Raw genomic sequence first — 11823 nt, 5'->3', positions numbered from 1 at the left:
GCATCTCATGCACCATTTCCTTCCGGTCCCAAAACTCCTCCACGTTTCCGTCCCGCCGCGTACCTACGGCTCCACACGTGTCAATAATATCCTTGGACGTGCCGACGTTCCCAATCTCATCTCCCCTGTATATAATGCCACAGCCGGTGAGACCGTGCCATCTTCAAACGGGATCGGACACCTCAAGGCGAAATGAGCCAGGAACAACCAAGAAGGCCATACCAAGCACAGGACGCGGGCATAAGGTCCGGTGATGTGTTCCCGGTGGGCGGAGACTTGGCCGACCGGCCCGTCGCACCCAGGGACGCCGCCATGATGCAGTCTGCCGAGTCCATGGTCTTCGGCCACACGCCGAAGGGCGGCGCGGCTGCCGTCATGGAGTCGGCCGCCGCACGCAACGAGCAGCGCCGCGCCGTCGGCCACAGCCAGTCCAGCGATATCCCGCGTGACCAGGGGGTGACCGTCACCCAGACCGACATCCCCGGGCAGCCCGGCTATCGTCTCGTTACCGAGTACGTCGCCGGCCAGGTACTGGTACATACAAATCGGTTGATCGTAACTTCATGTATCGTGAGCCTCGATCTCAAGACTCCCCATTTGCTCGGCAACAGGCTGTGAGTCAGTATGTGATCAACGAGGGAGCTGGATTGGGTGGTGGCGACGGCGGCGGATATAACTGGAGCGGCAGTCCTGAAGGCCAAGGAGGTGGAGGAAACCGGGGTGCCAGCGGCCAAGAGTCTGGTGCTGGAAACGCGGCAATGTGGGGCGATAAAGTAACGATCGGGGAGGCACTAGAGGCGACCGCAAAGACAGCCGGTGACAAGCCGGTGGAACCAAGTGATGCAGCTGCCATCCAAGCGGCGGAGTCGGCCGCCACAGGGGTGAGTACCGTGCTGACGAATGGTGTCGCCGCTGCGGCGCAGGCGGCAGTCATCACCAACACCTGGGCCGACGGAGAAGATGACGAGACTAAGCTCGGGGATGTACTGGCGGTAGTATCCATACTCAGTAGTAGTCTGTACAGATCACGTACCACGTACAGCTAATTCCCGGATTGCTCCATTGACAGGATGCAGCGGCGAGGATGCCGGCGGATAAGGAGGCGACCAGGCAGGACGCCGAGAGGGTGGTCGGAGCTGAGATACGGGACAGCCCAAACCTGGAGATGCGTCCCGGCGGAGTGGCCACGACAGTGGCGGCAGCAGCCCGGCTTAATGAGCCTAATCGCTGAGGCAGCGATTAGTTCTGTGTCCACCGTAGTCTGTGAAGAAGCTGTACGATAGTGTGGTAATACGTACGCCGTCCTGTTGGGTTGTGCTGCCTCCGTTGTGTGAAGTTCTCTTGAGCTTTAGGGCTTTTGTTGTATCAACAAAAAAAGAAAACAATATCAGCAATACTTGGTCATAGAAACTTGAGATTTGCGTCGGGAGAACAATGATATATAAGAGAGATTAGCCAATAGAAACTTGAGATTTGGGGATAAAAAGCATACATGCGTAGCTGCAGGTCTTTCTTCAGAAAAATGGAAGCCGAGGTCTGTTCTGCGTCGGTCAAAAGAAATCGAGGAACAGCATCCTGTGATCACACTCAAATCGACGTGCAAAACCAGCAGGGATCCACAAAAATCACCATCAGATCATTTCTCTTTTGATTGTTAGACCATAACAACAGGGAGCATCGAGCACATTCTTTATTTTGTTCTGGTGGGCGATGCAGCGTATTGGGTAAAACTTCAATGAAATCACAAACATGAAAAGCTTAAGTTGCACTTAAATAACTGGGACAAATATTTAATGGCGTTAAAACGACGAACTGGCAAGGCGAGGGATACAACCTATCCAGCCTTAGAGCTCTGGCGCATCAGTTCGGGGTCGATACCAGAACGTGAGACCACGAACTGATTCAGCTGGCGAAGCGGCACGACGGGCATTGCTCCTGGTCCAGAAAATCGCATCCCCTTGTGACCGAAGCTTAGCTCCACAATTGTCATCATCGCCCATAACTTGTGTTACTCTCAGAGCTTTCTTCAGAACAGCGAGTACGATGACGACGATTAGCCTTTCTGTGGGCACGCAACCGTCTCCTAGGTGGCACACCACTGTCGTCCGATTGCATCATCTCACTGTTACCATCAGGGTAACCAAACACACAGTCTAAAGGATATGCAGTCATATCTCCAACGTGGCTACTCTGAAACTACGAGAACATGACGACCAAAGTCATGCCATCATGCTTCTCTAACTTCCACATCAACAATGAAATATGTAAATTGCTCATCCAAAGTTCATGCTGCAGGATGTACTTACAGTAGATTGGTTTGGCTGGATATCATGATCGCCACCGTCTTCGATTCTCTGTGTCCCCTGAGAAGCAGTGCTATCTATGTAGAGATTACGTAATCGCCACCTAAAAATAGACTCATCTGGATTCAAGTCGCTGAATACTTGCTCCGGGAAGAAGTGCTTGCTTACAAGCTTCACACTTGACGCCTCATTTGCATGCTTTGCCAATATTCTGCCAACATACAGAAGATTTGGATTGTGCATTTGATCCAAGTAATAGAAAGCAATTGAGTTATGATTTTACATGAATCGCAGTAAGAGAAGATTCAGATTGTTACTTCAATAAATTCACATGCACAAACACTATTACAGGAAGACAAGATATATCACACCTAAAACATTAGAATAAGAAAGAGCCTACATGTTTGCCAACTCTCTCTGGATCCGGCTTCCTTCAAGCTGCATCATTCGGTCAATGCATGAACTCAAGGACCTGTCAAACCCCCACATCCCCAAAAAAGTGCCAGAACCTGCACAAATTATTTAAATGTTCAACAGAGGAGATAATGAGACAAAAAATGTATGATTTAAGGAGTCACAGATTGGACGTTTGTCCTGAGGGTACTCTAAACAGTGAAATAAAGTCAACAAAATACAAAAAAACAAATTATCACGACTGAAAGTTTACTGGAGAATAATGCAGATATTGCTACAAAATTGATACATAATGTGACTGCAACTGAAAAGATGCCATGTTGGACCAATCTGTTCTGATTACTTAAGACTATTTAGCTAGAAAGTTTTTGATTTTGTAACCAGCTCAGATTCTTTCAGACATAGAATTCTTCATTGTGCAGTAAATAGATCCCCTGGTTACCGGAAGAAAATGGTTTCATAGACTCACCTAGGGACAAGTTAAACCTCAGTGCTCGTGTAAGTCTCCTAGTTGCTGCGCATAGCAAAATATCACTTAGCATTTGAGTTAAATTGATCATATGACATCAAGTGAAAAAATATTAACAATATAACATAAATGAAGAAAATACAGAAAGCAAAGTGACAGAGAAGTTATTTGTTACATAAGAACAAACGGTTGTCAAGAAAGCTCAAGAAGTGATTCATATCAACTACAGATACTGCAGTAATATCAGTAGCAAATATCATGTGGCACGGAGAAAAAAGGAAAAAAAATCAATAACAAAATTATATAAAAAAACAAAATTTACAAGCAGGGTCAACTAGACCACTTCCATTATGCTAGTGGCAGCAGCCTAGCAAAAAGCAAACAAGAAAATGAAGAGATCTCATTAAAACGGGGAATGTAAAATACCAAATGAAAGAATACTATAGAGAGCTCCAGATCACAATCAGACCATCTAGAATTTATTGTAGTAAGTTCCTAATGTGATTATAAATTTTAATCAAAATTGGATTGCACCTAATCATAGATTCAAAGCTAACCGCAGAAGCTCCCTCCCTTTTACTTGGATAGATAGCTTTTCTTTTCCTTTTTTTCATGTGAACTCTTTATTCATATAACAAACTATTTACTAACTTATATTGAAGTTTTATGATATTCTCCAAATTATCCATTATCACAGTTAATTCTATTAGGAAAAGAACATGGTAACTAAATACATTAACACCAATGAAACATTATCATCCACTTGAGCATAACTCCAGACATCCAAATGGAGTTTAAAATATTCAAGGGCCACCCTCTGTATAGGAGGAAAACCAACTCAACAAATCTCTCTCCATCTTCTATACAATCTTGCAACATACTTCATGTTTTTTCCTACAGAAAGAGAAATTAAACAATAAACAGAAGATAGGGGATTTGGATTAAGAAAAAGACAAAGATGAATGAAAAGGAAGACGATGAAAATACATATGCACATTTCAAGAGATAGTTACGGCACGAACAGAGGAAGAGAAAGCAAGAGGAATAATGTTATACCTGAAGGTAAAGAGGAAGAAGAAAGGACTAAGTTAATTAGGGTGGTGGGAGACTGTTTAATTCAGACATGGATTGAAGACTGCTTGCTTGCTACTTCCTTCTGGTCAGAAAACAGACAATATAATGCAGTTTTCTTGGGCTGAAGATAGGGCTGTCATCTATCTATCAGTCATAAGTTAGGTTTTTGCAAATATTTAACATGTCAAACTATATGTGGAATATGTCCTTAGTCTGCTGCTTAGAGATCTGACGCCTTTAATGTCTACAAGTGAGCAACCAACTAGACCAGAACTTCTTTTTTGTTTCCTGTGGCTCAAACTCTCACTACTTGACCAAAAGCAACATTAACTAGAGAAAGTATTTATGTGATATTTCCAAATTTACATTCTCTGATTTGACATTTGATGTCCACATAGAATAATTTATCACAAGAGATTAGAACTACATCTAGCACCAGAAACTTCGAGGTCGATTATGCATTTCTAATGTATCTTAAGCAGCTTGTACTTAGTTCAATGTTTTTTGGTCAATACTCAATTCTTGCTTCATCTTGATAGGATAAGTACATCAATAATGCGGCCGGAATTTATCTGTTGGCTAGCCTTTGATGTTTGAGTTGACAACTACATCAAATAATCAAACTATCTATAGTTCACTTCCACTTTCTTTTATTTTAAATCCTGCAATAATCTACCGAAATGCTTGACCAAGAATGATCATCCCATAAGCAAAAAGTGCACTGCCTCCAGCAACATCATCTTGGGAAAAAACTCGAATAACACCAATGTGTACAATCATCAAGTCTCACAAAGTTGAACTTGTGTTATAGCTAGCATTATAACACAGGGTTTGCGGTACCACGATATAGCGCCCAGTATAAGTGGTACATACGATTTGATAGGGGACCGATATACGAGCCACCCTATAATGGGTGGTATATACTAAATGGTGCTATATCTTTCGATACAAGCCTGTATCGCTTCGTAAAGATCGAAATCTGACCATTACCGATTGGTACATCCAACCGTTACGACCGGTACCAATCGGTAACGGTTGGCTCAGATCTGACCCTTTCCAATTGTCAATTCCATTTGAAATGGTTTTTAAACCTTTTTCCCCTTCTCTTTCATCTTATTTCACTCTCTTAAACTCTTATACTCGCTCAATCTCTTTCTCACTCACTTCTTTCTCTCATTCTCACATTTGGACTCTTTTTAAACCTTACAAAGTTTGTGATTTGTAAATTGGATCAAACTCCAGAGGCTAATTAGAGAGGATTATACCTAAGTTAGACGAAGAACTCTCTAATTGATGATATGTAGATAACTTCTCAATCGCATTCAGCAACTCACTCGGTCCGGAGACATGACAGCAATGCCTCGACCAATGATGACGACGATGCTTGGGAGTCGATGGTCTCGTCTACAAAGTTTGAGGATGGTGCACGGATCGAAGAGCAGTATTTTACGCATACCACCCAAAATTCAGATCATGGAGCTCAACATGATGGTTATTCTTCTCTAAGCAGCGGTGATAGTTGGTCATTCTTCTCCGAGCAACAGTACAATGATTGGCCCTATGATATGGAGCAACAAATCAATAACAAAAGTAGAAGTTCTAACATTCTCTATGCTCCGCACTAATACATGCCACAATCATACTTGCCTCATGAGTCGTCTCGACCATTGTGGTTCACGACGATCAAACTATGAACATCACCACATTGATGCACCAATGACATACGGTATATCAATATAATATAACGTTGGATCAATTTCAAGAATGGATCAGACAAACATATCAAATATATATATATATATATATATATAGGATCGAGGACCTCGATCCACCACTCATGGAGTCTCATCGTTCTTTTTGAGGGTATAACCAAGTACATCCATCGATTGATTATTTGATTCATTTAAATCTTAAAGTTTAAATTGTTTAACAAATAATCTAACAATTCAAATAATTTCTTTGTAGATAATTCAATATCAACAGAAGGATGATCCGAAACATACCACAAAGCTCTTCTCAAAACCCGAAAAAGATTAATTTTCCTAAATTTATACTAAATTTATATTTATTTTCAACTTAAAAATACTAATCTATTTTTTTTATTTTAAAAAACTTTTGGAGCTATTTTCGATCATTTTTTCATGTCGATACGCATCGTCATACCAGCATATGATACATCGATACAAAATGGTATGTACTGTAGAACTGACCAGTACACCGGTTTGGACTGGTAAGACGAACCTTGCTATAACATTCCTCCAACTATCCTTGAAGCAAGATTTAAAATCCGACTAAGTTTCTAAAGCAAGAATTAAAATCTCGTTTAATGCCAATCTATATCAATATTACCAAAAAAAAATTAAATGAAAATTTACTAGTACTAAGCAATATGAGGGCATCAATTCTGAATCGGACTGGTAAAATACCGTCAGTAGTTCACGGTGGTTTAGTTCTTAGTCAGTAAATAGTTCAATCGCATTTAATACCTTCTTCATAAAAAAAATGATGCAACTCAAAAGCACAATAGGCACAGAGTCCCCATTCTCCCGAGGAAACCCTAGGTGACTCAACAGCACAAGAAGCACATAATCTAGACGACAATTTTCACTATATAAATTCACCCTAATGGCGTCATTTTTTCCACAGATAGAAAAGTGGCCGGCTAACTCGAACAAAAGAATTACATACCAATGCTTGTAATGCAGCCAACAACGTTACGGAAAAGCATAAGAAACAGAATAAAAGGGGCTCAAGCAAATGACGCCGTACCAGTCCATACAGCGGCTGATGAAACCAAGAACCCGACGGTGAAATCGCGGATTGACTTCGACTTGCAGGTCTGGAGGACCAGCTCCTCTGACGGCGTTATCTTCTCCTGCAGTAACCGAATCACTAAATGAAATCAATCGTAAACTTCTAGGTATTAGGCGCTCAACGATCCATCCAAATCGAGACATCGCAAGGAGCGATCGATCGATCGATCAAGGACATCCCGTAGAGTAGGAACCCCAGTTTTAGCCGGAGGTGGCGGGCATTTGGGAGGGGATGATCGACAAATCTATCATGGACATTCCCTCATAGTCGAACCCTAGTTTTGTAAGGGACATTTGGGAAAGAATGATCAATCCATCGATCAAGACCTATGTAAGATTGATACCCTAACTTTAGCGAGAGGGCACATCGATCGATCGATGGATCGATCAAGAACACCCCAGGAGATTGAAACACTAGTTTTAGGAAGGATATTTGGAAAGGAATATCAATCCATCGATCAAGAACATCAAGTAATACCCTAACTTTAGAGAGAGGACATACTGATCGATCAGGACTGATCGATCAAGAACATCCGAAGGATTGGATGCCTAGCTTTAGAAAGAGAACACGCTCACCCTCTCGGATTTGGACCGCAGGACTTCCTCCAGCTCGACCAGCACGGTTCTCATCGCTTCTCGCCTCCAACCCTCGCGGCCGCCGGTTTCCTCTTTCCTTACTTTATATGTGCGATGAATCCAAACCACACCACGAAGAAGAAGAAGGGTGGTTTTAGTTCGCATTAGGGTTCGCTTATTCCCACCGGATGGTGGGTCGACCACGTAGGTTCGATGCGGTCCAATAAAGGCCTAATCCACGACGGTCCATTTAGCTTCAACGTTTTCGGACCGTACGGCCCACTTTCTCACCCTGTGGGACCACACTATCATGGAGCTGCAGCCAATCAAAAACACTCGAAGTGGCTCCACCGCGCGAGCGTAGAAATATCTCGACCTATCGTGAGTTTTCCAATCAGAAAAAGTTTTCTACCCGCTTCGTATATAAGTTACCTTGGCGGGTCCCGCAAAGAGACTGTGTTGTTTCAGCATCTCGCCTTCTGCGCCTTGCCGTCTGGTCGAAGGAAGGTAGGGTAACGAGTCGGCGTATCAGAAATCAATTCCCCTTTTGCGTTCATCACGGAATTGGGGAAGTGGCAGAATGTAATTTAAAACAGTGAAGTTTCTTGGACATTTATGTTAACCTGCTCCAATAGCCGATTTTGTCAATGTGCACGCGAGTTCATATGCGGTCTTACCGTTCATCAATCATTATTCGTGATGTGTGGTTCACGATGCTCCTTTGTGCAAAATGGACGGTAGAAAAGTAATTTTCATAGAATTTTCATATGCGAACATATGCACACGTCTGGCTTCCCTGAGATGGGTCGGTGCGCTCTTAAATCCAAATTGGAGTTTCATTTCACATCCGGGGTTGGTTCTCGGTCGGTCCAAAGCTCCTCGCCTAGGGAAGAAGAAATCAAGCTGCAAACTTCTGCTTCATTTCCCCGGATTTCTGTACTAGATCCCTTTCATCTCCCCTTGATCGTTACCCCTCACGGTTCCGATCGTGCTCGTGGTTTTCCTGGAGATCTTGGTGCCTCCGGTGTTTCTCCGCTGGATAAATACGGGTCTTCGTTCGTGACGGGTCAAACCCAAAGACATCAAGCAGATTCCTGTTCTGTCGATGAAAAGGTGCGATGGATTCTGCTGTTTGTCGATTTACTTGCTGTTTTCTAGTGATCTGATGTTTTTGTTGCTGGATCTCTGGTTCCAGGGTTCGTTTTGTTCGGATCTACCTGCGAGGGTGAAGAAAAAAAAAGAAAGGAAGGATTTTGATTGTGTTCTGGTGGCTGGGTTGGGCGATTTATTTTGGGTTAAGGTCCTCCGTGTTTCGACGGGCGAGAATCTGGGATTTACTGAGGCTTTCCGACGTTTCGATCGTAGAATCTCGAGTTTACACGGTATAGTAATCGTATTATTAGTGTTTGATGATGTTTTGGAACGATATGCACTTTATTTTCATTTGGATTGGAGCTATTTTACCTTTGATTTTTACCTGCTCTTCACTTATTGTTAGGTTTTTGCGAAAGATTCATATTGAAGTGACCAGTTCTGGTTGCCAAAGCATCACCGTCTGGGTATGGAGACACTAGTTGCGGTTGCGCATCATCGGAACCAATATTGCAGCAGGAACAAGTCCCGGATAACCGATCATTTTGGTTCCTCGCCCTCAAAAGGCTTCAGAGTGATCAGTTGCCGGACCTTTCAGTCCGGTGGGGCTCTTTTGCAGTCGCCTCCCTCTGAAGTTTTCTCATTTAATAGTCATCTGGAACGCAAATCTTCGGGCTCTTACTCTGAACCGCCCAAAAGAAGTAGGAGAAGCAAGCCCATCCCCATAAATCCCCCACCTACTCCAAAAGGTGCCACCTTTACCGTTGATCTCTCTTACTGTGAACTTTGGGCAGGACCAGCCTACTCAAATTCACCCCCTCCCAGTTCTTTGCCAATTCCAAAATTTTCCCTGCGTCAAAAGCGCAGTGTGTCCCTTGACATCCCAGTTCCAAAATCTGATATTACTCTCCAACCTATGTCAAAATCAGCCCCCTCTTCTCCTACCAGAGAGTCCACTTCTCCTGTCAACGACTTTCTTCTTAACAATGCCACTGCTACGGAGAATTTGAGACGAATTCTCCACTTGGATATCATTGATGACTAAAGGAAACGGAGGACTTAGAGTTTTGTATATACATATCTGCTGTTTTAACCTGTATAGGTGGTAGCAATTAACTTATGGGTAGCTTATGGCTTTGCATGTTAACTGAATATGGTGGTACCTGCCATCATCTTCATTGTCTCTGAAATTTAGGTAGTTGATCTGTTGTTCGGAGTCGGATGTCAGTAGCAAAGTTCTTTTTCTATTCTGTCTGGTCCTCCTTTTAGGTGTTATGTACATCTTATAGGTTCAGTAATTGTTTCTAGGTGTGTCTTTAGGCTATCTGCATCTCTCATTTCTGTTCTAGCAAAACTGACTTTCTGTAATCATGGCCAACTTCTCTGTTAATCTAGGTTTTCTTGTTTATCCTGCACCCCCTTCTTGACCATCACTCTTGGCCTAACTTCTGATGCAATGTTATCAAAGTTCCCCTTGCCACTTCTTCTGGTTTTTGGATGAAGAGGCTGGACAGGCTGGAACTGCGATCTCTACCCTTATGCTGTCTCTACTCTATATGTCATAGATGATGGTTGTCATTTTCCAAGTTATTTGTTTGTCTAAATTACGCTATAGCTTGTCTCTTCAGACTTGTGGTAGAAGTGTCTTAGGTAGTGTTGTTTAGCTTTGACGATAGATTGTCATCCATGTCGGTTGTTTGTTAGCTTTGGTTTGTGATGCATGACATCAACGGGAGTGCCTCAATGCTGTGCAAAGGAAGACTGGAACTGCAACCACGTTAAGGTACTATCCGGTATATCATCTTCTTTAACTTGCTTGTCCTTAGTAACTTGTGGCATGCCGTTATCGTCTTCTTGATTCTTCCTTTATAGGTGACTGAAGAGTAGAAGCTTGAATAGGCCTGTTTCTTCAGCAGGATCAGAAATGGTTAAGCAAGCATATCAGCGGTTGTTGCTGGTTTTCAATTTACATGATACCTTGTATTATATTGTTGAGCTAGTCCATATGCACATGTTGGTGATCATGTTAGCTTTTATGTATTTATCTAGTTGTAATGTTGTGTTGTTGAGGACCAACTTTCTCCAACTAAGACTTTGGCCTCTGGATCGATAGGTTTGACTTTGAGTACTTGTGGAATGTAGTATTTCGTATTTTACTAGCTGCACTTAAAATTCTCTTCTGTTACATGGTGCCCATGGCAAAGTAATGATTGTTCATGGATTCGATTGTTTTTTTTTTCCTCTCTGTGATTCACAGATACGTTATTGGATGTTTTCTTGCTGATTTAAATGTGGTTTCTCTGAGTTGATGAGATCAGAAAGTCATGAAGATGTTCCAAATATTTGACTTTGACGAAAAATTGACATATTGTAGCTGAAATGTTCATGGGATTCACCTGTTAATCCATCACAGAAAATGTGCATATCTTGCTGGAATGCATTCCTTTATATATACATGATAATTATATTGTAACCCTCCATCGATTAAGTGCATAACGGTCGACATTTTCCTCGGCAGAAATTAATAGTCTAATTTGTTTTCTTTTCTGGATTTTAAAAAATAACGAAATTGTTTAGCAAATTTATAACATTAAATTATATTTAGAAAATCGAGCATTTTTGCTGGCGGACATGAATTGGGATTGGAATTGGATCTAATATACAGAAGAGGATTCGAAGCCCTCCACTACTAATTGATTCGCCGGCTTCAAGAACTCTAAAACCATCTTTCGACCATCTCACGCCATCGATGATTGCAGTGATTAGAGGACGAAGTGGAGAAGCAAAGTGGTCTCTCGACTCGTAAGTTTCCTTTTCCCCTTTCGATGATCCTCCAAATGTTTACTATTTCTTTCGTCTTTCCTAGATTGGTTCTGTGAGCGGTTCCTTGATGTCTATGAGATGTTAGATCTCCGAGAATGGGTATTTCTAATTTTGCCGTGGCAAATTTTAGGGAAGTGACAAGACTTTTAGGCTCACTATCCGTGATTGAATGATTTCGAGATGAAAACTTGACTTCTTCTCGAGTCTTCTAGGGTTTAATGTGATGTTGTGGACCGGAAAGTGAGGTGCATTTCTGTGG

The 11823-nt window shown here is 42.4% G+C and overlaps 3 protein-coding genes across 3 annotated transcripts; 2 read left to right on the top strand and 1 right to left on the bottom strand.

Moving 5' to 3' along the window:
• The first annotated feature begins 192 nt into the window (after positions 1-192).
• On the top strand, positions 193-1231 carry LOC135638958 (late embryogenesis abundant protein D-34-like). Its single transcript, XM_065152588.1, has 3 exons — positions 193-528; positions 612-983; positions 1070-1231. The coding sequence occupies exons 1-3, from the start codon at positions 193-195 to the stop codon at positions 1229-1231; spliced, it is 870 nt and encodes a 289-aa protein (XP_065008660.1).
• A 382-nt stretch (positions 1232-1613) lies between these two features.
• LOC135631777 (uncharacterized) lies at positions 1614-7807 on the bottom strand. Its single transcript, XM_065139658.1, has 7 exons — positions 7650-7807; positions 7030-7135; positions 4030-4080; positions 3187-3231; positions 2704-2812; positions 2307-2514; positions 1614-2196 (listed from the first exon to the last, which is right to left on the bottom strand). The coding sequence occupies exons 1-7, from the start codon at positions 7701-7703 to the stop codon at positions 1990-1992; spliced, it is 780 nt and encodes a 259-aa protein (XP_064995730.1). The 5' UTR covers positions 7704-7807; the 3' UTR covers positions 1614-1989.
• A 670-nt stretch (positions 7808-8477) lies between these two features.
• On the top strand, positions 8478-10926 carry LOC135631770 (uncharacterized). Its single transcript, XM_065139649.1, has 4 exons — positions 8478-8762; positions 8845-9031; positions 9148-10524; positions 10614-10926. The coding sequence occupies exon 3, from the start codon at positions 9211-9213 to the stop codon at positions 9784-9786; it is 576 nt and encodes a 191-aa protein (XP_064995721.1). The 5' UTR covers positions 8478-8762; positions 8845-9031; positions 9148-9210; the 3' UTR covers positions 9787-10524; positions 10614-10926.
• The last annotated feature ends 897 nt before the right edge of the window (positions 10927-11823 follow it).

This window comes from Musa acuminata, chromosome BXJ1-3 (assembly GCF_036884655.1).
Source record: "Musa acuminata AAA Group cultivar baxijiao chromosome BXJ1-3, Cavendish_Baxijiao_AAA, whole genome shotgun sequence".
Classification (NCBI taxonomy): Eukaryota; Viridiplantae; Streptophyta; class Magnoliopsida; order Zingiberales; family Musaceae; genus Musa; species Musa acuminata.
Note: the sequence above shows the minus strand (reverse complement) of the source record. Positions and strands in the feature narration are given on the sequence as shown.

What these genes read in the sequence shown, in the direction of transcription:
- LOC135638958 (XM_065152588.1), top strand. Translation starts at nt 193, where the DNA reads ATGAGCCAGGAACAACCAAGAAGGCCATACCAAGCACAGGACGCGGGC. An exon ending in CCGAGTACGTCGCCGGCCAG is followed by an intron (nt 529 to 611) that starts GTACTGGTACAT and finishes GCTCGGCAACAG; the next exon opens with GCTGTGAGTCAGTATGTGAT. An exon ending in ACGAGACTAAGCTCGGGGAT is followed by an intron (nt 984 to 1,069) that starts GTACTGGCGGTA and finishes CTCCATTGACAG; the next exon opens with GATGCAGCGGCGAGGATGCC.
- LOC135631777 (XM_065139658.1), bottom strand. Translation starts at nt 7,703, where the DNA reads ATGAGAACCGTGCTGGTCGAGCTGGAGGAAGTCCTGCGGTCCAAATCC. An exon ending in TAGAAGATGGAGAGAGATTT is followed by an intron (nt 3,232 to 4,029) that starts GTTGAGTTGGTT and finishes TGCTATGCGCAG; the next exon opens with CAACTAGGAGACTTACACGA. An exon ending in TCCAGCCAAACCAATCTACT is followed by an intron (nt 2,197 to 2,306) that starts GTAAGTACATCC and finishes ATGTTCTCGTAG; the next exon opens with TTTCAGAGTAGCCACGTTGG.
- LOC135631770 (XM_065139649.1), top strand. Translation starts at nt 9,211, where the DNA reads ATGGAGACACTAGTTGCGGTTGCGCATCATCGGAACCAATATTGCAGC.